The sequence below is a fragment of the Zonotrichia albicollis genome, chromosome 16 (assembly GCF_047830755.1).
Source record: "Zonotrichia albicollis isolate bZonAlb1 chromosome 16, bZonAlb1.hap1, whole genome shotgun sequence".
Taxonomy (NCBI): domain Eukaryota; kingdom Metazoa; phylum Chordata; class Aves; order Passeriformes; family Passerellidae; genus Zonotrichia; species Zonotrichia albicollis.
Genome location: NC_133834.1, coordinates 13239426 through 13265029, shown reverse-complemented (window position 1 = coordinate 13265029; position 25604 = coordinate 13239426). Strand labels below are relative to the sequence as shown.

The window sequence follows — 25604 nt, the reverse complement described above, 5'->3', positions numbered from 1 at the left end:
CATGGGACTTCCAAAAATGCCCAGATTTTGTGCAGTTTATGGAAAGAGAATGGACATTTTGGGGACCATAAATCCAAGGAAATATATTACGTAGATTTAGCTCACCTGAACTCCTCCCTCTAAGATATCACAGAAACATTAGGAATGAAAAGACCTCCAAGATCATTGAGTCCAGCCTGTGACTGATCACCACCTTGTCAGCCAGACCAGAGCATTTATAACTCCTCAGTTACAAAAGCAGGCAGGTCTGTCAGCCAACTGTACAATAAAATATCCAAAAGAATGATGGAGGGCAACAGCACATGGAAGAATGACAGGATTTTGTTGGCAGCTGAGGGAAGGTCCTGCTTGTGCAGGAGGAACATGGAATGGAGCTTGAGGAGGATAAAAACACAGAGTGAGGGCACAGGAGCAGATGTGTGCCTCAGGGAAAGTGCTGCTTGCATGGAGGAAGTGAAATGCAGCAGTGCTGGTGGGGATCATGGAATTGGTTGTTTCAGAGCTCCATTTCTTGTTTTCCTCAGCTTATCTGGATCTAACTGGGAAAGGAGCTTCACTGGTTTTTGACAGAACATTGTGCTGGGCTAAGCATGTGGAGGTGAATGTCAGTGCTAGAAATAGCCAAGGCTCCTCAACAAAGGAGCATTTGTAACATGAAAGTCCTGTGGCCCTGGAGGAGCCTGGGGTGGGAGCAGTGGAAGGGGAAGTTTTGGGTCTGGACACTGCACCTCAGAGCCAACATAAGGGCCAGGAAGAGACTGGAACTCGGCTGCTGCCTCCTGAGAGTGTGAGCCCAGCTGGGAATTATGGACTGAACTGGTCTCCAGATTATCCCTGAACTGCTCTCCAGACCCTATCCCTGAGCTGGTCTCCAGATCTGTTTCACCTGGAGCTGGAACAGATGAGAGGCCAATTCTGGGATGCAGCACAAGTGTGGTCAGCAGCAGGGCAAGGCAGCACAGAGGGAGCTGCTGTGGCTGGGAGGTTTCTCAGGGAAATGATTCCCCACCCAGGGGGGGACCATTGTGCTGGAGAAAGAGAAGGATGCTGTGGTAAATGCAGTGAGCCAGGACAGCTGAGCCCTTTTATCTCTTTCACTGAGAATTCTCTTCTGCCTGACAGCGTGAGGTGGCTGCCAGAACAGAGGTTGCTGTGTGAAACAAGCTGGGGAAAGGACTTTCATCTTGAGCAAGAAAGAGCTTTTATGTCTCATCAGAAAGGGCCAGGGGCCAAGGGAGCCCCAGCAGAGCAGGAGGAGGCTCTGGGCAGCCCAGGGAGCTGGGACATGGTGGGGCTCAGCCCTGGAATGCCCCACTGGGGCTGTTCCTGCCTCTCATTATTCCTGGCTCTGTGCTCCCATTCATCAAAGGTTTCCCTGGCTGCTTTCTGCAATTACACACCTCTTTTTTTAACCTTACAGAAGTCAGACAGGGTTACAAAGAGCTTCAAGCAGTTTGGCCTGGAAACTTCTAGGGATGGAGGATGCAGAGCCTCTCTGGGCAATCTGTTTTAATATTTAACTGTCCTCATAGGGAAAAAGTTTTTCCTTTGGCACATAATAACCTGTGCCCTCCCCTCCCCCTGATTAAAGGCACAGATCAGCATGGATAAAACTTCTGGCATTGCAGAAAGGTCATCTCTGTTGTTGTCATTGAGCTGTGTAATAATAAATTCCATCTCTCAACTATAATTTCAGATTTGCAGATTAGCAAAAATCCTATGATCCACCTCTTTCCTGGTATGCTGGAGACACTGCTAAAAATAGAGTGAGTAGCAAAGCTACCTGCAATGGTCTGAGCCTAAACAGTGGTAAAAACTAATTTACAGTGAATGTCAGTTCTGGCTTGTTTCCAAAGGAATGTTTTGGGATGGCTAGCTGGATACTGGAAATTGTTTGGTAAGGATTCCTTGGTGAACAGATGAATCAAAGTGACATTTCCATTACCAACAGGAGATCTGTCTGTGGCCAGAATTCATGGGGAAGGATGTGGGATGATAGTATGACTTTTCATTATGTTTAATATTGTCAGAGAAATTAAATAGCCACTATTATTCATCTCTCTGGGGTAGTAACGTATCTGAATATTAACACAAAATGAGAGATCTGATCAAAACCCACTGACCCAGCAAGGCATTGATGTGTATTTTAATCACTCTCTTTGGGCCACTCAGATAATTTACTCTTCATAATAAATTGGCAAGAAGCTGTGGTCTGCATTTCTCAGGGCAGGGCTGGGGAGGATCAGTGTCCTGTCCTTGTGTGGGAGCCCTTTGGGGTGTCCCAGTGTCACCTGTGTTCCTGGGGGAGCAGCATCAAGGCCCTCCGGACATCTGCTCTGTTGTCACCTGCCTGTGGGTTGGGAATAAGTAAATAAATAATCCAGAGATTATAAATCATCCAGAGATGATTTATTGGGCTCTTGTTTCCCTGTCAGGCTCTGAGGAGGGGAGAGGTCTGTGGGGGAGAGCTCCAGCTCAGAGTGGAAAAGAAATGGATGGATAGGAAAAATGGAAAAGGGTCTCAGGAGGCACTTTCACCTTGGAAAACAAAAAATTGTAGGTTTATTGTGAAAATTACAGGAGTCAGGTTGAAATGTGCCAGGGGCAGTGGCTGTATAAATGTATAGAGAACACATCATGAGGAGCAGACATTCAGGGAGGACTGATGGAGAAGGCATTACTGGTAATTAATGGCACTGCCCAAACCCCTGTGACTCACAATTCAGGCCAGATGATGCCTGTAATTGATATAAAGATGCAGACAGTTGCCTAAAACTTGCTGTGCTGTATTTTAAGTCATAGAGCAGAGGAGCTGGTGGACTTGTTTTGCATAAAGCATTTGCATTATGCAGGGATATTATTATTAACAGGATGAAGGGGTAACCCTTGAGGTCATAAAATGCATGGTTCAATGAGTGACTTTGACTGCAATTATGCATTAGAGATATTAATGAGAAGGCTGACAAATGAATTGGTGATGCATGTAGAACTAACCACAGCAAAGAGCCCTCCAAATCAATGCTACAAAAAGTTTGCCATTTATCTTCTTTATCCACTGATGCACATGTAAATTAAGTTTTTTATTCTTTTTGAAATGTTCTTGTTGTTTTTGTTGTTAGAAGTTTGGTTTAGTTTTTGCAGCACAGAGTTAATTATTCAGGATTTTTTGCAGGATTTTACAGGATTTTTTACAGGAATGCTGTCTGATCAGAGGGGTTGGACAAGCTGACCTCCAGAGGCTCTTTGCAGCTGAAATTATTCTGTGATTCCACGAGCAGCATGCATCAGGACCCTCTGTTTAACACAAGTTATCTGCTGAAGAATCTGCTCTGCCAACTGGAGCCCATGGAGCCACAGCAGGGGCCATATTAATAGGTTGCTTATTTAATGCAATCAATCAGTGCAAACTACACATTGCCTGAGGCTGGAAAAAAAATATTGTTGTCCTCACACTTGTGACCAGACATCTGCTGTGGGAGATGAGAGGGGGAGTCAGGCTGTGCCAGGCCCTGAGGCCCTCAGGACTTGGGCAGGATGAATGCCCAGCGTGGCCCCTGAATGAGTGTGATACTAATGACACTGTGGACCCAAGCATGGCTGGAAAATAGCAAATGTAATGCCTGTAGTTAAGAGAGAAAAGGAAAGAAAGTAATTTGGTCTGGTATTGGGTCTTAGAGCTCGAGAATATGTGTTCAAGGGAAAAAAAAATAGTTTAATGAAGAGTAGGCAGAATGCAACATGGATTTAAAGGCTAATTTTTCACTGTGTGTCTGATTGCTTGCCCTGCCTGTCTCCATACAAGTGGAGGTGATAACATTTTGGAGAGAAGGCTTATTTATGCTAAGGGGCCAGGCAGGAGGGGTTGGAATCAGTGTGAATTGTCCAAGAAGAACAATGGCTGAATCTCTTTAACTGTCACAGTAATGGGGCTGTGTAATTGCTTTTCTGTCTGAATAGCAGGCAGCAAGACCTAGAGCCTAAAGACAGAGCAAGCTTGTAACAGGGCACATTCTGGCAAGCACAGGATGTTAAAAATCAACGCCAAAAAATGGCTTTCAGGCCTGTATATTTAAGACCCTGCTGTCTTGGTTTGGTTGTGCTGACTCAGTTCTGTGCTGTGCAGGGAGAAGGGCTCTTCCTGCAGGTGTGGGCGGCCAGCCCTCACCCTCCTGTTGTGTTAGGAGTGGGTGGGAGCAGAAAAAATAGACTGGACACAGAAAAACTCTCAGGGATGGTGGGCAGACAGCTGTGCTCCTCTCCCCAGCAAAGCAGCAAGGCAAGCTGAGACTTGTGGAAGGATGAAAGGACTTGGTAATGCACATCAACAAGAGGAAAATGAGTCGAAAATCAATGGAATTTTCTACCTGTGTAGAAATCAGAGAAGGTGCCTCAAGCACAGGGAAATGGTCACAAAGATAATGCAGTAATTGAAGGCTGAGACATCTTCACAGAGAAGAGCTGCCTTCAAGGTATAAATGCAGCAGGGGGAAAGGAAGAATTGAGGAGTTCTAAAGGACAGGTGGAGTCGGTTTGTCCTGCTGCTTTCTTCCCCTTCCCCTGAGCACTTGGGCTGCTGTGGCTGCCAAGGCTCTGGGACAGACTGTAGGGCTCAGAAGGTGCAGATTACTACTACAACTACTATTATTATTATTATTACTATTATTAACAATAATAAAAATACAATCATTATTATTAATCACTATTAAGGTAATAATAATAATAATAGTAATAATAATAATAGTAGTAGTAGTAGTATTGTATAGAAGCTCTGACATGACTGGCCAGCTCCAGCTGGATGCAAATAACCTAGAAATTCCTCTGGAATAGCTAAAAGCCAAGACTATCAGGGTAAAAGACCTGATGCACATCTCCAGAGTGGGTGGAAGTGACTCACAGTACAACTGACCCTGTGGAAGAAGACACTGAAACCTGAAAGGGACCCAGAACTGACACTATTTGACAGAACCAGCCCTGGTGATGTAAGGTTAATAAAAATAATTCATGGGTTTGTGCTGGATCTGAGGCATGAGGAGAATGAGACTAAAAGAGAAAATTGAGCATATTGTTTGATCTCATGAGCATGAGAAACCACAGAGCCTGTTCTCAGAGGAACAAATGAATTAAGATTTTACAGGCAGGGAGGGCAGGCAATGCTACATGTAAAGATGGATATTGCTAAATGTGTTTTTGTCAGTTCAGTGTCCACTGGAAGTTATGGAAAGCTTCAAAGAGAGACGTCAGAGAGAGCCAGGGGTCTGGTCCGCCCCAGAAAAATGAGTGTGGAGCAGTGCCTGTGTGCGTTCTGTGGGAGGAGGATCTGCCTAGTCCCACCCAGGTCATCCAAAGGGACAGGCTTTCCTACAAGAGCCAGGAAAGCAGAACAGGCTGCAGGGGGTGTTTGTGTGAGACTCAGTGCACAGAGCCTTCCATTGGGTTTGTGATGGTCCACCCGGGGGGATTTGCTCTGAGAGGACACTCAGAACATCTCCAGTGACTCCAGAACGTTTCCAGTGGCTCCTGAATATCTCCAGTGGCTCCTGGATACCTCCAGTGGCTCCCATCACCCTGCACAGCCCTGTGCCCACCTGAGAGGGAGCTGCCTCTCCCCTGTCCCTTTGGGGGCCATCCCTGTCCCAAGGGCACCCACTGCACAGCCCTGATTTCCCTGGGGGTAGCTGGGGGTGCCACCTGTGGCTCTTGGGGGCACAGTGGCACAGGGCAGTGTGGGCAGTGCCATGCCTGTGTCTGCACAGCAGCTTGGAAGTGAAATAAATTGCTACAAAATTATTGGAGCAATTTATTTTACCTATTTTAAAGAGAGCTTCAACCAATGTCTTTGTGAGTGCAGCAGAGACCATCCTGCTGAAAGGGAGGTGCCACCAAAGTCAGTGTCCCCACAGAGTTGTGCCCAGCAGGTCCAGAGTGTGGCTGTGTTCCCCTCCCATCACCCAGGGTGTCTGGATTGTGCTGGCACTGGGAATGATCTTCTTTCAGTGCTTTTGTAATTGTTTTTTTCCCCTCCCTGTTATTTTTGGAATAAGCTTTAGAAGTGGATTAGAGCCCAGCAGAGGGGAAGGGGGGGCTGAACTCTCAGGTTGCCTCTTGCCCTCCTCAGAGCCTGGCAGGAGCAGCAGGATGGATGGTTCTGGGGTTGGTTTGGTGTGTTTGTCACACTGAGACCAGGGAAGTGACTCTTCCCAAGGAGTGTCACTGACTGGGTGAATGAGTGGAGCAGGGCAGTGGGGCTGTCACTGCCACTGAGCAACAGGGACATCCCTGCAGCCCTCCACTGTCACCTTTACAGAGCAGGCTGCAGGGCCAGGCCTGTGGGGGAACCTGGGGGACAAACTGTTCATCCATGGCACGGTGCTGGTTCCCAGATGGGAGGAAGGAGCTCCAGGGCCATGTTCCTGTGTGTCCTGCTTCCCTTGGGACAGGCTCCACGGCAGTGCTCCCCTTGAGGGACCCTTTCAGCTGGGTTAACACACCTGAGCTGGTCTGTCAGCCCAGTCCCCACAGACTGGGAGAGCTGCAGGCCACAGACCTTCCCCTGTCTCACGGCTGGGGTGGTGATTTAGGAGCACATGGCAGAGCTTTGTACCCTGATCCCCATGACCTGGCTGGGCTCACCACAGCTGCTCACCCCTGTGCTCTGGGTTTGTGGCCCTGAAACGAAGGATTCAGTTGGGCAGGGGAACGTTTGGTTCCCAGGTCTCATTCCAGTGTGTGTTCAGGTTATGGTCCTGATTAATTTGATGTGCAAAGCCCTTTTAGACAAATAAATAAAAAAAGAACAGGCACAACTTTCTAACAAGTAATGTCATTTAATGAATGATACACTCTAGAAAATAGAAACTACCCAGATGCTGGTTGGTTGGTTGGTTGGTTGGTCTGTTTGGGGCTGGGAGAAGGCCCTTGCTTGGACGTACAACGCCTTTGTGGGATTCTTTTGTCACCATTTGTAGTTGCTGGAAACAAGGACACGTCCATAGATTGAAAGAGACACCAAAGGAGCAATTGTTTTCTAAAATGTGGGAAGAGTGCAGGATGCCATCCCACTCTGTGTCACTGGGCAAGTGGCATGAGGGCTCAGAGCTCACCAACACCTTCACAGACAATCCATACCTAAAGGGACCAACGGGACCTAGCACAGCCCAGTCCTCTGGAGTCACTGCAGGCCTGGCACTCTGCACAGCACTCTGGGCTCTGCTGTTACTGCACTGCACTCTGGGTGCCTTTCTGCACGTGCTGTGTCTCTTCCCTCAATGTCTGGCTGCTAATTCCAGGGAATATGCTTTTCAGGATGTCACAGTAGACTGTGTACAGCTCTGGGTCTATGTTGGGCTTGGGCAGGGAGCAGGAGTTGCAGGCCTGCTCGATGCCTGGGTGCTGTGGCCAGTAGACATCGCTGAAGAGAGCAGTGAGGATCTTGTGGGCAGCCTTGTAAGGGTCATCCTCAAACTGCACCATGGCCTTGAGCTCCATCAGGGTGTAGCCGTTGTACCTCTTGCTGTCCTCGGCCAGGGGCTGCACCGTCTCACCTATGTGTCTCACCTTCCACTTCAGGCATTTCAGGTCTTCCTTTACATCCTCTAGCTCTTTCTCCATGGCTTGGAATTCCTGTGTGGTTACAAATCTCCTGCCAAGGAAAGAAGTGGCAGAGACAGGGTGGAGTTCAGAGGCTCGGAGGAGTGGGGTGAGCCCAGCTTGCCTGGGGTCGGAGCAGACAGTGGAGCTTTGGGGGGACATCCTGGCCATGTCACTGCGCACCATCCCCTGCTCTGCTCTGCTCTGCTCTGCCAGGCTCCAGGGGACAGCAGAGCTTCTCTCTGTGCTACAAGGGAAAGTTGTGCTGCCTCCTCTGGAAGGAAAGGAGGCACCTGAAAACTGTGCCCTGCTGGAGGAGCTGAGGGTGACAACCTGGCCCAGGTCTGTCATGAGGTCTGGAGAGCTAAATTGGGATGTGGAAATAGGGCTTTTTACTTCCTGGGTAACAGGGTTTAGTGGAATCACAATGTGGATACTGGAAAACAAACACTGGGAACATCTGAATCAAAAAAGATATTTAACTTTTTTATGGGGGGGCTTTTACTGATTCTATACCAACATGGGCTGTTTGAGGACTTAGACACCTGTGTGCTCTGGATACATACCTCTCATGATCAGGATCTTCCAGATCTGATTCAAACCCCTTTCCTGTATTCTTTAACTCAGTTTCAGAATAGCCAGGAGCCTGGGAACTCTCTTCAGGAGTCGCTGTTGCTGGAGGCCTTGTGCTTGTCCTGGTTGGGGTCAGTGTGTGATCTGAAGCTGAAGCTCGTACGTTTTGTGCTGAGTGAGGACAGAAGGTGGAGAAGGAAGCTGCATTGATCCCTGGGCTGACTGGAGAGCAGTCAGAGTATTGCTGTGGCTTGGCTGAGCTGGGTGTTAGACTGAGCCTGAGGCTGGCTGGGCAAGATGCTGGAATAGTCCTTGCTCCGAGTGGGCTGGAACACGATATTGCTAAATTTGTATCTCTTTGCTCAAGTGGTTGAGGGTTTGGTGATTCCCCTGGGGCCAATCTAGTGATGGAGGTGATGTCCAGCAGGGTTTGATCCTGAACCATGGAGATCTGGCTGGTTGGTTCTGATGAAAGTGAAGAGCTGCTTGATGTGTCGCTGGAAGAGCTTGACGTAGCGAATGGGGGGATTTTCTGAGCATTATGGTCACTCCTGTTCCTCTGCGGGCTAGTGACACTTAGAGCTGGGTGTTGTGAAGCCCTAAAGAAAGACAAACACACACTTTTTCCTCTGGACTGGGCTAAAGGCTTGTAAGAAAATTTTAGGCCTATTTTGGGACAATTTTAAGCCTGTTTCCCACAGCTGCATTTCCCCACAGGCTGATCTGCTTCTCGTGTCTGTATAAAACACTCTGCTTCTCATGACCAGGAGCAAAGCATTTGAGAATAAGGCACAGGAGATCAGGGCCAGCTCCTCCCTGTTGCTGACTGAGCCCATGCCAGCTGTCCTCAGTGGGAGATCCACTGGGACAGCCACATTCTCCTTCCCAGAAGTCACACAGCTCTGTGAGAACCAAGGGTTTGTGCTGGGGAAGGACGGGAAGGGGTGAAAGCTGCGGGGATCATGGCTCTGAGAACAAAAACCTGGCTGCAGGTGGCCACAGCACCTCTCCCTGCCCATCCTGCCCAGTGTGAACACCTGCCTTCCTTCCATGGGCCCTCATGCTTCAGTCTCCTGGGAGCACTGCCTGGGAATCCAGGGAATTAGGGGATGGCTAAATTTTTCTTAGTTTGTCAATACTGATGGCAAGAGAGGAAAATGTTCCACCCCTGTGGCCTGGAACTTTACTGGCAGGTGGGGAATGCAGCTAAAAATGCCTTGCCCTTGAAGGGGAACAAAGACAATCGCTGTGCAGATCATGGTGCAGGATTTCCAACAGCCAAAGGACATGACAAGCTTTTGTAGTGATGCCAGGGACCAAGTGAGTCTTTCTGTGCATCTGGTAAATCCTTGTGGTGGAAGGACAGCAGCAAATCCTGGTCTGGATGGGACGTGTGAGATCTGTGCATGAGGTCCTGTCCTGTGGCCTGAATTAGCTCCACGGTCACTCCTCCTCCTCCCTGCACTTTTCTCAGCGTTGGATGCAATTAAACACCAAACATTTAAGGTTCTAAAGAGCATGTCTCACACCTCTGGGCTTCAATAGGGTTAATTTGCTAAATCACAGCTTAATTATCAGGTCTAAATCAAATTTTAAAGGTTTTATAATTGGAAATGCAGACAGTTACAGAGCTACTGCATAAAAGCAGAGCCTAAAAGGAATCATAAAATGGGTTATGTAAAGGGCAGGAGAGAAAACAAGCTCAAAGAGAGAAAATGTGTCCCAGGGAGCACCTGGGAGTGCCTTGCCTTCTTAACCTGGCTGAACAGCACTGGAAGGCCAGAATTGCCAGCTGGGCGTGAGGAAAATGCTTTCACCCTGAAGGTGCTCAAACAGTGGGATAGAGGCCAGGAGAGGAATTGGGATCTCCATCCTTGGATGTGTTCAAATCGTGCTGGGCAAGGAATGAAGCAGCCTGATCCAGCCTGGACATTCTGGGAGCACAGGACTGGAGCAGAGCCCTCCAGGGTTCCTATTCTGTGGTTCTGCCTAACTATGAAAATAATTTATTCCTCCCCTGTTCCCCTTCCTCCTCTCACTTTTCTCCCCTCTGAGCCCCACCTCACCATTCTTCTCTTCCATTGGAACCTCTGTTCCCACTGACTTTATGGTGCCTGCTGCAGGAGAGTCCCTGATGAATAAAAGGGTTTTTTACAGAAAAACCAGAGTTATTTGGCTCAGAGGGATTGCTGCCCCTTCCTTACATGTCAGCGTCAGTAGCTCAGGCTTTGGACCATGGGAGACAAGACACAATCCCACTTTAAGGCAATTAAAACAAAAATGCATTTTGGCTGTTAAAATGACATGTATTTACCCTAAAATATTTCACCATGTCAAACTATCTGAACTGAGAACAATCCCCACCTCCATTCTAGGGGGGATAGGATATGCACAGTAAGGGAAGGGCTATTTGGGTGCACATACAGTCTGAAAGACTTCATTTCACATGTTTAGCAGTGTGGGACAGGGTTGGCTTTTGAGGGGGGTGGTTTGGGGAGTTTTTTGCATAAATCCAGGATTAGCTGTAGGAGATGAAGCATTTATTGAAAGATGCAATTTAAAAGAGTGACAGAAAGCACGTTTCATAACTAATCCCACTGAAATTTATATAAGAAACCTTTCAATTCACCTGTGCACTGGAGGAAACAAAAAATGTATTATAAACTGTCAGCTTATTTTGCTTCCCTTTTCCACCCCATAGTTTTCAGGAGCTGCCATGCTCCACACCGGACTGCATTTACTTTTATCACCCTCCTTATCTCAGAAGCAGAAAAACTGGTAGCTCAAGAAGCAATGTTAAAGCAAAATGTCAGTCTGGATGTTAGCAGAGGTAAATGAGGACAGAACTGAGACCTTTAGCTTTGGAATTTCCTAGTGGGCACGGCTTTGCCTGAAGACAGGAATGAGATTCCCACTGCTGTCAGTGCAGCAAGGCTGGATCTTCGACCCGTAACCATGGTGCTTTATCAGAGGGGATTTTTCCCCACTCGCTTTTTTTTCTATGTGGTGAATCACTACGAACTGAATAAATTACAGGAAGAATTGCAAGACCTGGAGTTGGAATCAATGCTGACATGAAACAGGCAGCTGATTGCAGCTGTCAGGTACCTCCACAAGGAGAAACCTTGGCTCAACTTTGAGCGACACTTCAAATGCGTCAAGCCCTTGTTGTCTGCCGCCTCCCAGCCTGTGCTGCTCAGCATATAAAGCATGTTCCCCGTTGTCACAGTGACCTTGGCTGCCGTCTGTGCCTTGCCCTCTCCAGCTGAGCTGGTGCTACACACTTTTTTGGAGACATTTGAAAGTTGCCTGCACATCCAGCAGCACTTCGCTTCCATGGCGCTCATGACCGAGGGAAAAAAAAAACCCAACCAGTGGATATTATTTGGTTTTTGTTTTTTATGAATTGTTTCCACTGTGTTTTAAACCTAGAGTTCTTCTGATAAACTTGTCTGAATAGGAAAAAATGACACTATGCTTCAGAGTGAAGCACTGAGGGATTGGTTGCATAAATCTCACTGTAGACAGCCGGGGTGGGAGGATGGTAAAAGAGCTGTAGGATGGACCCAGGGGAAATGCCTACAGGGTGATGACATGAGAATAAAACTATTTTTTTCAAGGCCTCCTCTTTGTCAGGTGACCCTTCTGAAATGCCCACGCTGCCAAAACAGTGACATATTATTTCTTTAACACTGAATTAATTTTGAATAATCTCTCAGTTTTTTTACAAGAGCAGCTGTGTCCTGAACTCTGGGTTTATCTGCCTCAAATAACACCAAGGCTTTCAGCCACAGACAGTAAGAATTTGCTGTTTCCTGCTCAGCTCTTCCTTTTCTGGGCTATTTATCTCTTCTTTGGCTCTGCCAACACACCTGTCCCTCTTTGTCCTTTGTGATATTTCTCCTGCCTCTCTCTTGCCCGTTTGACATTCACCATCTGCACCTCTCCCACTTGCCCTGTGGCATCCAGGCTCCTCATGTTAATGCCTCATGTTGGGACAACTCTAGAGAAAGGGTGGAAGTGGCATGGACATACAGATGTCTGAAATCAGGGACTATTGCTGGCTGTGACCTAATAACAGTGTGCTTTTCTTGCTAATAAATAACTGTGCAACAACAACAAAAATATCCTGAGGTGAAACTTCTATATTTTTGTGCAGGGGCTATACACAGCTGGAGCACTGAGATCTCGCAGCCCTACACTTCTGAAAGAAAAAGTTGAGACCTCCAAGGTCAAAAATGACAGCAAATAGACTTTAAAAGTGTCTGGAAATGCTAAATTTGGTATGTCCGGGGGTATCAGATGTATAGGGGCCGGTACCATATGTTTGCTCAGGAAGGCAGCTTGGGGAGAGCAGAGGATGCCAAGTTATGGTAAGAGCTCCCTGGTGCTGTTCTCAGCTCAGGTAAGTTTAAACCCTGCTAAAGGGGTTTAAAGGACAGAAAATAATTTTCTTTTTAACCCTGTTAAAAGAAAATTATAGTTCAGTGATGGACATTAAATGGTTTAATATAGAATTATCGAGACTGAATAACTGCATTGTCCTGATTGAGTCTGCTCTGGATTCAAGCTTCTGATGGAATTTATAATTTAAGGTCACTTCTCACAATGGAGAGCTCAGTCTTGCCAACAGAGGAACCTGATATCCTGCCCTGGCATAAGGCCCTTTGTGCTACCTGTGCTCCCACAGTGCTGTTGGGCTGCTCAGAAACCTTTAACATTCTCTCTTCCAAAATCACCTGGCCAGGTAGTGTTTGTCTTCCACAATTGCTCAGCCTCGTTCTCCTCTTTACAGCTTTTGCTCTTCCACTCCTCAGGGGCACTCCCCCAGATCCTTCCCTCTCAACAAGGACAGATGCCCTGGTTTGTCTTGCTGGGAGGACAGAAAGATTCACGACGCCTGAGGATGAGCCAGTTCTCCTCATCTGCAGCTTGCTTCAGGCTGGAGCCTCCTCAGAGCCCTCTGGGTGAGCTGCAGGTCCTGCAGGGGATGGGGTGCTGGCTGAGGAGAGCAGCAGGAACAGCTCCAGGTGGTGCCTCCTGGTGTCCTGCTGGCAGAGGCCACCCCTGTGGGACGTGTCCATGGAGTGCTCCTGGTGACCTGCTGGCGTTTCCTCTGCTGGTGGCCCTGGGTTGGTCCGTTCCAGCCCAGGTGATGTGTCCCCTTCTTCCATACCCCCATGGGGTCAGTGTGACCTTGGTGGCCCTGGGTTGGTCCGTTCCAGGTGATGTGTCCCCTTCTTCCACATCCCCATGGGGTCAGTGTGACCTTGGTGGCCCTGGGCTGGTCCATTCCAGGTGATGTGTCCCCTTCTTCCACATCCCCATGAGGTCAGTGTGACCTTGGTGGCTGCTCTGCCTTTAGCCAAGCCCTTCTCTTGCTGTTTTCTCTCCATTCTCAATCCTCTGCTGGCCATGGGTCCCTGGAATGGGGGATGTGACAAGGACTGGGAGTGTGGGACCCTGGAACCAGCATCAAGGAGGATCCTGGGGTCAGGCCCAGGCCAGTTATGGCTTGGTGGACTTGCTTGAAGAAGGAGAGGTTCATCTGAGCGTTGTGAGACTTTGTGCCATCCCAAGCAGCAGTAACTAATGGTTTTTCCTCCCTAATAAGCATGGATAATGAGCATTTTGCAGCTTCTATTGGATTTGTAAGCAAACTGTGAACTGAGAGCACAACTTCCCTCCTGTCACTTCATTAATATTGATCTGATTTCATTACAGAAGGTAAGGATGTGAGGCTGAGCCTGATGGAATACTGAGGGATGGACACTGTTCTTTAACCTGACTCTGGGCTTCTTGTTTGGGGTTTGCCTTCCCAATGCTGTCAGCACGCTATGGGGTGAGCTCTGGGTCCTTTAAAATGGAAATACTTGGGACAGGGCTGGCCATATTCCTTGGAACATCTATTTCCAAGACTTGTTATTGGTTCTTTAAAACCAAGACCTCTGGACAGGCTTCAATAATAAAATAAACACATTTGAGAACCTGCCAGGAGCTTGGCAGGTGAGGAACATTCTCAGGAAACATGACCCAGATCAATTTTGTACCAAGAGACATTTTCAGGCCTGTGAGAATGAAGGGCATGGATCTGCCTGTGGAGAGGTCCATGACTGACAATGACATTTTCAAGGAGCAGGAGTTACCAATGAGCTGATGACAAACCCAGCTGGAGAGCAGTGCCAGCACTATCATGCCTGTGGGGACACCACCTGCAGTGACATGGGACTGGAGAGCTGTTCCAGCAGGTCTGGGCAGGGAGCAGGACCCTCAGGGGTGGGGGTTACACACACCAAGCTTCCATGAGAATGTGGCTGAGATGTGCATCTCAGCAAGACAGAGGCAGCAAAATGCCATCAGGTTTCCAAATTTTAATAGCGCAGAGCCAGCAAGTCACTCTCCCAAGGCTCCCTCCTGCTGAATGAAGGATCACTGGCTTTCTTTCCAAGGAAATAGATGCATGAAACTGCACACATCTTTCCTGGAGAGTAAAGAAAAAGTATAGTATTCAGAGCAGGGCAGGAGCCGTGCTCCAACATTGCTCTGTACATTGAACCACTGATTCCCACAGCTTAAAGCAAGAGCTTTTTGCAAACACTGAATAAAAGCACAGCAATTTCCAGAGAAAGTGCAAGAAATGGCATTAATTATACTAACGTTATTGTCTACCAAAGCTGCTTTCAATCATTTTTATATTCAATAGCATGCATCATCATGAATTGGTGATAAAGATAGATGAAAAAAGGTAGTGATAATGAAAGTTATACAGGTGTAAATTAGAGCATATTTTTAAACTACTATGAAGTCACAGCTTCTTGAGATAACACAAAATTATAGGATATGTGCACATCCTAAATTGAATGCTGGAGAATTCTGTACTGTTCTTATGCTGGTTGGTTATCTCTTGGGCAAGGCTGTCTGGGAAAGCAACAAACCTCTATTCCCAAAGCTTCCTACTCCAAACCTGGTTCTGGGCCCCGGGAGCCAGCGTGGGGACAGTACAAGCCATTGTGTGCCAGACACATTCATGGTCACTTACTATTTGGGGAGCAGCTATGGAGGCACTGTAACCTCAGGTCCCCAGCCTCAGCCCTCTCCTCCTCAGTCCTGGAAAAGAGAATATAGAAGTAGCACCTTGAACAGAAAGAAAAGCTGCTCCCAAATGTACACTGAAAGGGTAAAAACTAATTAGAGTCCAACGTACCTGGGCTCCTCCATCTACAGCCAGGCCCACCATGCAGATGGTGATGGGCTCAGGAAGGACTTGGTTCCCCTGGCTTTGCCCCTCTTGGGGGAAAGCTCATGTAAAGAGGCCTTGGGGAATAGAAATGAGGGGCTCAGGGCTGCCTCTCTCCACTCTTCCCCTCTCCAGGGTGGATCTAAGCACCGGGGCCCAGCAGCACTGGACTGTGTGTGTGTGTTGGAAATGGGGATGGAGCTGCTGCTGCACCATTTTAGCGCCAGTGCATGTGATTTCCAGAAGGAGCAGCTCTGTGGATAAAGCTTCCCGTGCTGCAGAATAAAGTACAGAACAAATCCAAGGCAGGAGGTTGCACTTATCCCTGTGCACGGATGAAAGGGGAACAGGAAGATTGGAAATATTGATGTCTGTGTGAAGAGCTACTGACTCTGCCAATGGGAGGTGCCTCAGGTCAGTAACTGAAACCCTGCTCAGGTACCTGGGTGACCAAGCAGGAAATCAGAGCAAAGGTTGGCATGGCTTTGGAAGGCATTGGTATGATCTGCACATCTGACACCAGCACAATGGACTTAGAGGAGGCAAGCTGTGAGTATGGTACATTACAGAAATGTGTAAAAAGGGGAAAAATGGTGTATGAATGATAATTTGAAAAGTTCTGGTTCTCACAGTGTTGGGAATAGTCCTGATTTATTAGCTCTGCAATAGCTTTGGTCCTGCTGTCTGTTTCAAACTGCTCCTAGCACTTAAAACTACATTTTCTGTCCCTGCAGAGACATTTTGTCTGCACTGCTATCAATGGCAGTTTGAACTCAGTTCACTCCAGAATTTCACCAGTAGCATCTGCCTGCTTAGGTTGGTGTTGCAGATCCGAGTAAGGGCCCAGTCAGCAAGAAAAATGTTGTGAAATGTTGTGAAATCAGCTGCAGTGGCACAATGGGTGTTGATGGACAGCTGCAAACGCTGTGCTAGGGATGGGTGAGCTGGGGGAGGCTGAATCTTGCAGATTTGCTTGCTAAATGCGTTGGTTTAGCAGCCCCTGGTAAGTGGGATTGGCTTCACAGGGAGCACGAGGCTGGATCCCAGACTGAACCAGGGCTCTGTGATCTCTGTGTGGGTCCCAGGGTGGGAAAAGCCCCTGACCTCTCTCTGCAGCCCTGACCAGCCTGGATGCACATCCAAAATCTGCTCTTGTCTCCACTAGAGAGGGCCATGGGTAATTCCAATTCCCTCACATCACAAACTTTTCATTCTCTGCCTGAGGCAGCGATGAGCTCTCCACGAGGACCTCACTTGGATTTGATTTCCACCCTTTCAGGCCCCATATCCCTCACCTCCACCCCTGGACACTCCTTTGTCCTCCCTGGAGCTGCTCCTGTCCCTGTCCCTGCAGCTGTGTCCCTTGCCCAGGGCTCCCTCTGCCCCACCAGCACAGCCAAGTTTTCATTCTTTACCTGAGAGCAAAATCCACCAGAATCCTGGGAGAAGGGAAAGGTGTGGTGGGGAGTGTGTCTGAAAGGGTTTTTTTTTAATATATGAAAAAAATTGAAGGCAAGAAACTGAGAAGAAACTTGGGAAAGGATTGAGTCAGGGTGAGCTGGCTGTGCTGGCCCTGCCTGGATGGATGTGGGGATGGTGTTGGTGGAGCTGCTTGGTCTGAACAAGCAGAATTCTTGTGAATGCATCTTAATTATTACACAGCCATAGGGAAAAAGCTGCCAAAACAGCAGGGGAGAGCTAAAGCTGCTCAAACAGCAGCTCCCAAACAGCTGGGCAGGGGAAGAGGAGAAGGTCTGGCACCATCCCTGCAGCTGCTGTCACAGAGATTATCAGACTTTATGGGACAGAACAAAGAATCCCTCTCCCTCTGGCTTATTTTTGGCTTAATATTTCATAAAGGCTGTACGATTTAGAAATTAATTATTGATTAATTAATTGAAAATGACTAATTGAATAAATGCACATATTTAAGATAAACCACAGTTTTTTGTTTCTGTATCAATCATTTCATGTTGGTTATTTGAAAGATACAGAGTTGGATTTTTCCAATGGTTATCTGTAAAATGCCTTTTTTTTGCTAGGACAGCACTGCCAACAGCAAAGGCCAGATTGCATTAAAGTGACATCTAGTAAAATGCCTGGATACCTGCAAGAATTCATCTCAAGATCACTGAGCTAATTTTTTCTTCATGCAAGTTAACCCAGCAAACAATATTTTATTACAGATAAACAGGTAACTTATAAGAGCTAATTCCTGAAGGGATCCTCAGAGCAGGAAGGGAGGAAGCAGGAGGGCAGTGAGGGCTCCTCCTCTCCTGGCTGGGGTAAACCTCAGATGAGGGACTGTGCTCATGGCCACACGGGGCAAGAGTGTTCATGTGAAACAGAGCAGAAAGGGAAACTGGGAGGGATGGAATATAAATACTTGTTATGAACTAAAAAAATGAAAAAGATGAGCAAAAGTTATAGACACACATTCATTTCAAAAGAAAACACAAAAAAAAAAAAAAGGAAGGAAAAGCACTTGAAGGACAAAGACTGAAAGACTGAAAGCTGACTTTGCAGTTAATTCTGATAATTTTCTAGAACACTTAGAGCATGAATAATACCTCCAATTCAGTATAATTGACCTGGTTTTCTCAGAGTTACCCTGAGGGTTGTTGTACCTATTATATCTGAAGAGCTCTGGTGTCTTTCAGTTTTATAGTGTGAACCACAGAGTCTGTTTTGTCTGGACTTCTCAAAGTATCCCAAGCCTGGATGGGACATAAGTGGATGTAACACCACAAATCTTTGATTTTTCAGCAGCTGCTTCAGTGTTTTCCCAGTTTAGGAGCAGTGAGGTGCTTGGGTGCAGAGGATGTGCTCCTGTGACTGCTGAGGCTGGGCAGCTCCCTGTGCTGGCTGAGGAGGGCTCAGGGCAGGCTGTGGGGCAGAATTTGGGGTGCACACAGACATTCCTGGGGTGTTCAAGGCCTTCCCACGTTCTCAGAGCAGAGGCTGCCCTGGGATGGGCAGGCTGAGGTGAAGGAGCAGCAGGGCCACAGAGGGTGAGGCAAAGGATGGAGCTGCCGGAGGGGATCAGACAGCAAACCATGGGGTGAGGAGGCTCATCCCCTGCACCTCCAGCACAGCAGCACAGCTGGGAGCTCCCAAGGGGCCATTTCAGCTCTCACATCCACATTTCCAGCAGATCTGCTGCTGTTCTATGCAGTTGCATGCAATTAAAATGAAGCACAATGCAATGAGAGAGTTGAGAAAACACGTGCAAGATTAGCAGCGTTTTACTGTCAGTACTTTTCATAAAGCAAATTTCTTCCCTGGGAGCAGAGGCCTGTAGGATAATATTCCCACAAAAAATCATGCAAAATAGGGCTGACACTTTCCTTCCCTGAGTCCCAGGTGCTAAATGGAGCTGTTGGAGTAATAATAAAGTTTAATTTTCAGAGGCATACAGGAGAGTGCCTGTTGCACAGGTGTGCCCAGCCCAGAGGTTGGATGTGTGCTCCAGGGGGTGCTGGCTCTGCACTGAGGCAAAGGAACAGGCAAGAAGGGTGAGGAGATGTGCAAAGTAACTGGAAGGAAGAAAGGCTGGAGGGTTTTATTCATGAGGTATGAAAAGGAACATGGAGGTGGAGGAGTAGGAGGGAATGTGAAGTATCCCTGGGTATGTGCACAGGAAGGAAAGAGGATTTATTTTATTTTCTATTTGTGCAAAGGCAGATGGGAGCTCAGGGAAGTTGTGTGGGACTGAGGGCACCCACAGCATGCAGCAACAGGGTGTTGTTAATGGACAGCCCCTGGACCCCTGCAGTCAGAGCATCCCCAGGGCACAGCAGTGAAGCTGAGCATGAATATGATCACCTTAAAAATTAAAAAATTTGGTATATTGCTGCACAGCTTTGAATCTCTAGAATGATCCCATGGTAACACTGTCTCTGGGCTTCCTATTATGTATTCAGATACAACAATTAAAATAATGTGATATAAAAAAAGAAAGTGATAATCATGAAGTTAGGGAACACCACATGCTTGAGCTGAGTGTGCCAAATGTGTGTGGAAGGGCTGGGAGGAGGTGACCGAGGAGGGAATTGTTGGGGGTGGGATTGTGTCATCTTGTGAGGGCAGGAGGCGCCCAAAGCAAACCCACCATTCCCATGTGAGAGAGAGAGAAAGGTCCCTGTCCTCTGGGCCATTAATATATTCTGCTATTTACTGTTCCAGTAGTGCTGCTTCAACAAGTCTCCTTGGCATTTTCCAGTCTAACTCAAGATACTGCTCCTTATAGTTCCCCTGAGCTCCTATCTGCAATTCTCACTTCAAAAATTCATCTGGTTTCCCTCCCTGAGTGCTGATTTACCCTGAGGCACAGAGTGACCCCTTCCTCCTCACTGTGTCTGGGCTTTCTTTGCTCCCACAGAGAATTTTTTAGAATTCACTGTCATGTCCAAATGCAAAATTAGGAAAATCATGGTTGTTTGCCTCATTTCTCTTTTCCTTCCAGACTGTCTGAAAGGCAGAGAGAAAACCTGGACGTTAGCACAGGGATAACTGCAACAACAGAATAATTAATGAGATAACCAAGGAAAAGCAATAATCATGGAAGCTCTCTAGTTCTGCCCTCTCAGGAGAGCTCCTCACTCTGAAATTCTGAAATTCCAAACCTTCTGTCCCCTCAGAGCTTCTCCACCATGGAGAAACAGCCCCACAGGTCTGACAAACAGCAGTGCATCCTGCTTGTATTTCCTGCCCCCCAAAATATCTTTATATCACTTCAGGCCATAGATTTTGGTGAGGATTTTCTGTACTTCTCAGCTCTTCATCCTGTGGGGATCCATCCCTGCTGTGTGAGCTCAGGATCTGTGTGTTCTACACAATCCACAGCTTTAAACAAAGCCTGAACTCTCTCTCCAAAGAATGAGGGCAGGGGAGCAGAGTGACAGAGCATCTCAGGGCCTTGGGGCCCACTAGGACTGCAGTCCCCTGAGATCCTGGTGGCACTGGGTGGGTGGCACTGGGTGGGTGGCACTGGGTGGGTGTTTTGCTTTATTTGTGTGCATTTGGCAGCTCCAAAGTGGCCTGGTGGTGGCTGGAAAATGCCTCAGCAGCTGTTGGGATTATTGGGAGGTGCCTGTTGCACGTGCTGAGGGAGGATGGATGTCACATTTGTCACACCCCCGCAATTTTACCTTTCTAGAGAGGGAGAATCAGCTGACATCGGCAGCACAGCTTTTTGTGAATTGGGTGCATATTGTAAAGATTTCAATGAATACAGGAGAAAGGGTGGGCACTGGGACAGCACAAAATTGATGAAAAACCAAAGCAAGGAGGACCTTTTGAGTTTGCCTTTCACACCTTTTGTGTTTGCCTTTCACACACACCTTTTCCAGGCGCCTCAGAGACTTCACCCATGAGTGCTGAATGGGTGAGAGCCTGAAACCAGCAGAGTCCATGGAAACCTCCCCTGATGGAGTGACTGACTGCACTGACCTTTCTCTGAAGTACTTGATGGCTTCCTGGTCTAGGAAGTTCTGCTCTTCTCGAAAGCCCTGCTCAAAGATTTTGCGCTTGTGCCTGAACTCAATGACAGTCTTGGTGTAGGAGTTGAGGGTGGTGACAGAGGCTGCCATGCAGCAGGTGAAGGAGCCCCAGGCCAGGCTGTGGAGAGAGAAACCAGCAGACAGAGCTGGGTTACACTGCAGCTCATGCCACATTTCTGACGCACACACACAGGCTGGGACCAGGCAGGGGACCTGGAGGTGACAAACCCATCTCATCTAAGCTCCTCTTTCTTACCTCCAGCAAACCCATCTCATCTAAGCTCATCTCACCTCAGCAAACCCATCTCATCTGAGCTCATCTTACCTCCAGAGACCTGTGGCTTATGCTCAGGCAGGCAGGAGGATGGGCTGGGGCTGGGCCACGGTTCCTTCATGCAATGGAGAACCCTGTGCTAAGGTGAACACTTGGTGACACCATGGCCAGACACCTCCTGATCTCCTCTGCAATGCCTCAGAGCCTTGCAGACAAATGTTAAAACGCACACACTCCTGGAGGGAGCAATGTGAGAGAGTCTTGTGGAGCAGTTTTCCAATTCCTGGGACACTGGCTGCACCATGTCACTGCAGGGATGGGTTCTAATCTGCTTTTCATGCCTCCATCAGATTACTGTATTTCCTTCTTTCCTGGTTCATGTAAACCTCTGGCCTTGTGTCTGGTCTCTGAAAGCCTGACCAGAGCAGAAGACAACAGTCCCATTTTGTGGAGTCACCAGCCGGGGGGTTTCGTGGCTGAGTCCCCTAGAGTGAAAGCAGTGCCAGCCAACCCTGGCCAGCCAGCACAACTGCAAGTACCAACCAGGAGCACAGGGAGGGAGAAGGGAAGTGGAAAAACATAAAAGACTGGCCCAGGTTCAAGCTGGAACAGCAGCAAGTGTTGTCCTTGCTCTGCTGGCAAGCAGGGTCAGCTGGGAGCTGCTCTGTTCCCTGCTTGTGTACAGGGATTCCCTCCAGCTGCTCTTGTTCTCCCTGATCTCAAGTTCAGATGGAGCTGGCGAGGGACTCGTGGCCCCAAGGAGTTGAGGTGCTTTTTGAGCATGAAATGAGGCTGCAAAAACAAGTCATGAATTCCTCCTTTTGTCTGCAGAGCTCCCCTGCCTTCCAGCTCCCCTCAGCTTCACACTCAGCCCATCCACTCTGGCTGCACAGAGCTCTCAGTGGCTGCCTAAGCAAGCTGGATTAACTCCATCACCTGTGATGGGGACACACTTTACCTGCTCCTTTTTTGCACTTTTTCTGTAACAAATGGATGTGAATTATTCAGAGCAGAAAGTATCCAGCCCCAGTAGCATTATCTTATAAATACGCATTGTCAACACAGCTCTCAGCATGAGCTATTTTCCCATTCTGCAAAGGACCTGCAGACAAGGAAGCAGTTTCTCATTTCAAATTAGACAAAACTTGAAAAAGAGCACATATTCATGGACTGAAAAATCTGGGGGAAAAAATGGCTCAAGTAAACAGCAATGGCTCATTTCAATGATTTCAAAATTCAGCTTATAACAAGTCCTGCAGGGACTCCTGAGGCAAGGAGATGTGTGGAGGCAGCTCTTTCCCTGTCAGTTTTGAACCTGTTAGCCAGATGGATCCAAATGAGAAAGAAATGCAGTGACCCTGGGGTGACAAAGTCCCCTGAAGTTCCCCATGGCTGGGGGAGAAGCAGGAAGGGAGCTGGGGCTGGGTGTGAGGGGCACACTCAGCATCTCCCCGGCCTGCCCGAGTCTGCCTCCCACCTGGAGTGTGGGGAGAGCTCCAGCAGTGCAGACATTTCCAGCTGGGCTCCCAAACAGTACCCAGGAAGAAGCCAGCCAAAAAGCACACGCCTCACTGTGCCTGGGGAATGGAATTTGAGGGAGAATTTCTCTTGGATGTTTCTGATGGTTTCTGATGAAATCAGAAGTGCTGAAAGGTTCAGAGAAGGAAATACAGAATGAAGACTCTCAGTGCCCGGCATTTGAGAAATCGTAGTAATTAGGCAATTAGGATAGATGTACTTTAGTTTTTATGGATCTTGCTTAAGTGCTATTTATTTTGAATTGTAAAGAGTGGTTGCCCTACCCTGGGAGTTACACCTGCCTTAGGTGAAGGTCTCTATAACAGCAGTGTTGTTAATACTCCATGGGCCCTCAGGTTCCCCCATGGCTCAAACAGCTCAGGCTTGTTATATTTATTTGCTTTAGAGAGTCTGAACTCCAACATCTCCTGATCCTCAGGGGCACTGAAATCCCCACCCTGGAGAATCCCCTGGCCACTCCTGACTTGTGCCAGCACCCAGAACAACCTCCAGGCCTTGCCAATGGTTTGGGAATGGGGTTGGATGACGGACACCACCCTGAGACATCTGAGCACACCATGAGCAGCCCTTCCTCATTTTGGCGGGGGGGGGGGGGGGTTGTCATTCCCTTTTGACAGAGGGGAAGTAGAGCCACAGAAAACTTAATTTTCCCACTGGCCCTTGGGAAAGGGATGGCAGTGTGGATCCCCAAGACCCTTTGGCTCTGGGCCATGGGGACAGTGTTCCCAGGGCTTGCCAGGGCTGTTCCAGTTCTCTGGCTGGGGCTCCAGTGGCACATTCACAGCAGATGGAATTAAAGGTGGTGGTGACAGCTGATGGCTCAGGGCTTCTCAAAGCTCATGCTCCAGGACATCACCAGAAACCAGGCAGAGCAGAAAATGATTCCTGCTGTGTGGTTTTCTATCAGGCTGGGTGGGTATTTGCAATTAACCCTTCTTAAAGAAGGTGTTTGAGCCTGGGTGGTGCCCGGGGAGGTTCTCTGGTCTGTACAACAGTGTTGGCTCAGTGTTAGCTGGAAGGCAGAAGCCTTGGTTTTGCTGCTTTTGATCTCCAGCCTGTCCTTTTCCGGGTCTGCTACCCATCAGTAGCATGGCATGAGGGCCCCCATGGCTGTCCTCAGGCTGGAAATGCTGCTGCTGCTCAGTCCTGTCCCATCTGAGCTGGTGTTTGCACCTTGCCCCACATCCTGCACTGATCAATGGGCTGCCCTGGAAGCACCAGGGAAGGGAGGCATGCAGGAGGGAGGGAGATTGCTAAATGCAAGAAGGAGCTTTGTGGCTGCAGTGGCTGGAGAGGGCTCAGCTCCAGGGTGGCTGTGTGGAGGGGAGCTGAGCCCTCACCCCAGGAATTCAGGCAGAAGGGATGTTGCTCCCACGTTTCCCTGCTTGTGAGTATCTCAGAGCCCTCCACAGTGAGACCCAATCCAGGGGCAGTCCTGCTCCTTGAACCAAAGCCCACTGTGCCTTCCCTGGCTGTGGCTGCCCAGGGAGAGCTGAGGGAGAGGCTGCTCTGGGACAGGGCTGGGGTCTGGACATCATCCCTCATGGGACACAGCTCCCAGCCCCATCTGCCATGGGACACAGCTCCCAAACCCATATCCCATGGGACACAGCTCCCAGCTCCATCTGCCATGGGACACAGCTCCCAAACCCATCTCCTGTGGGACACAGCTCCCAACACCATCCCCCATGGAACACAGCTCCTAAACCCATCTGCCATGGAATACCAGCTCCTAAACCCATATCTCATGGGACACCAGCTCCATCTCCCATGGAATACCAGCTGCCAGCTCCATGTCCCATGGGACACAGCTCCATCTCTGTGGGACACAGTTCCCAGCCCCATCTCCCGTGGGACTGGACATGGCTCCTAGCTCTATCTGCCATGGGACACATCTCTTAAACTCATATCTCATGGGACACCCAATCCCAGCTCCATCTCTATGGGATACCAGCTCCCAAACCCATCTCCCATGGGACACCAGTTTCATCTCCCATGGGACACAACCCCCTCTCTGTGGGACACAGCTCCCAGCAGGGAGTGTGGGTGGGATGAGTGGGCCCAGGGAGAGCTCGGGGTGCCCTGAGGGACCCTGGTGCCCACTCTGAGCCATGGGGGCTCTTGGCTTGCACAAGATGAAGGAGAATAATCTAATGAGTGTTTATCATGCAAGACATTTAACAACATTTTGAAGTCTGAGTATTGCAGTAAATTGCAAAATAGATTACTGAAGACAAAATATGCCTTATTATTTAAATCTATTGAAAATTATACAATTATTGTGACAGAGTTGTTATAAATATTAATATAAATATTATAAATATGTGAATGCAATGTATTTATAAGTCCATTATCACATGCAATAAATATTCATTATTGAGACACCAAATAAGCTGTATTTTAAATATAATGTGATTTGTATTTTGTAGCGTGTTGCTAAAATGGTAGAAACTCCTCCTATGGAACACAGTGGAAAGAGGTGAGAAGGAAAGACTAATAATTCCCTGCAGTGCTGTGCATAAGAAGTATTTACTTGTTGGTGTTAGCAAAGATTGTTGTCTTTGTTTTGAGATGGAAAGAAAATAATGTGCTATATTTGGAAATTACAAGAAGTATTTTCCCTATCCATCCAAAGAGGCTGATGCCTCTGGAGGATTGGGGATGTTGTTTGCAGGTATTTTTATTCTCCTACTTTTGGTAAGCTTCTTATAAACGTGCAAGCAATATAACACAGTTGCTGTGTCTTGGCCAAATTAGTTTTACGCGATTTTAGAAGATAAATGGGAAAGGTGAAAAAAAAACCAAACAAAAACCCAAGTCCATTTTCCCAAGCCTTCTCCCCACGATCCACAGGGAAGTCTCATCGTGCCAGGAGCACTGCACCTTCCTCTGC

The 25604-nt window shown here is 48.1% G+C and overlaps 1 protein-coding gene across 4 annotated transcripts in view; it reads right to left on the bottom strand.

Moving 5' to 3' along the window:
• Positions 1-6804: 6804 nt before the first annotated feature.
• The window catches only part of GSG1L (GSG1 like), a 55458-nt gene continuing 36658 nt past the window's right edge, over positions 6805-25604 (bottom strand). The window contains exons 5-8 of one of the 4 annotated variants that reach the window (XM_074552834.1): positions 20849-21016; positions 15200-15267; positions 14307-14641; positions 8621-8759 (exon numbers count right to left, since the gene is read on the bottom strand). In XM_074552834.1, the coding sequence (XP_074408935.1) occupies positions 14532-14641; positions 15200-15267; positions 20849-21016 (346 nt within the window). In that variant the 3' untranslated portion in view covers positions 8621-8759; positions 14307-14531. Of the gene's footprint in view, positions 7640-8149; positions 8760-14306; positions 14642-15199; positions 15268-20848; positions 21017-25604 lie in introns of those variants that run through there. The other 3 variants (XM_074552832.1, XM_074552833.1, XM_074552835.1) reach the window with 3 other exon arrangements.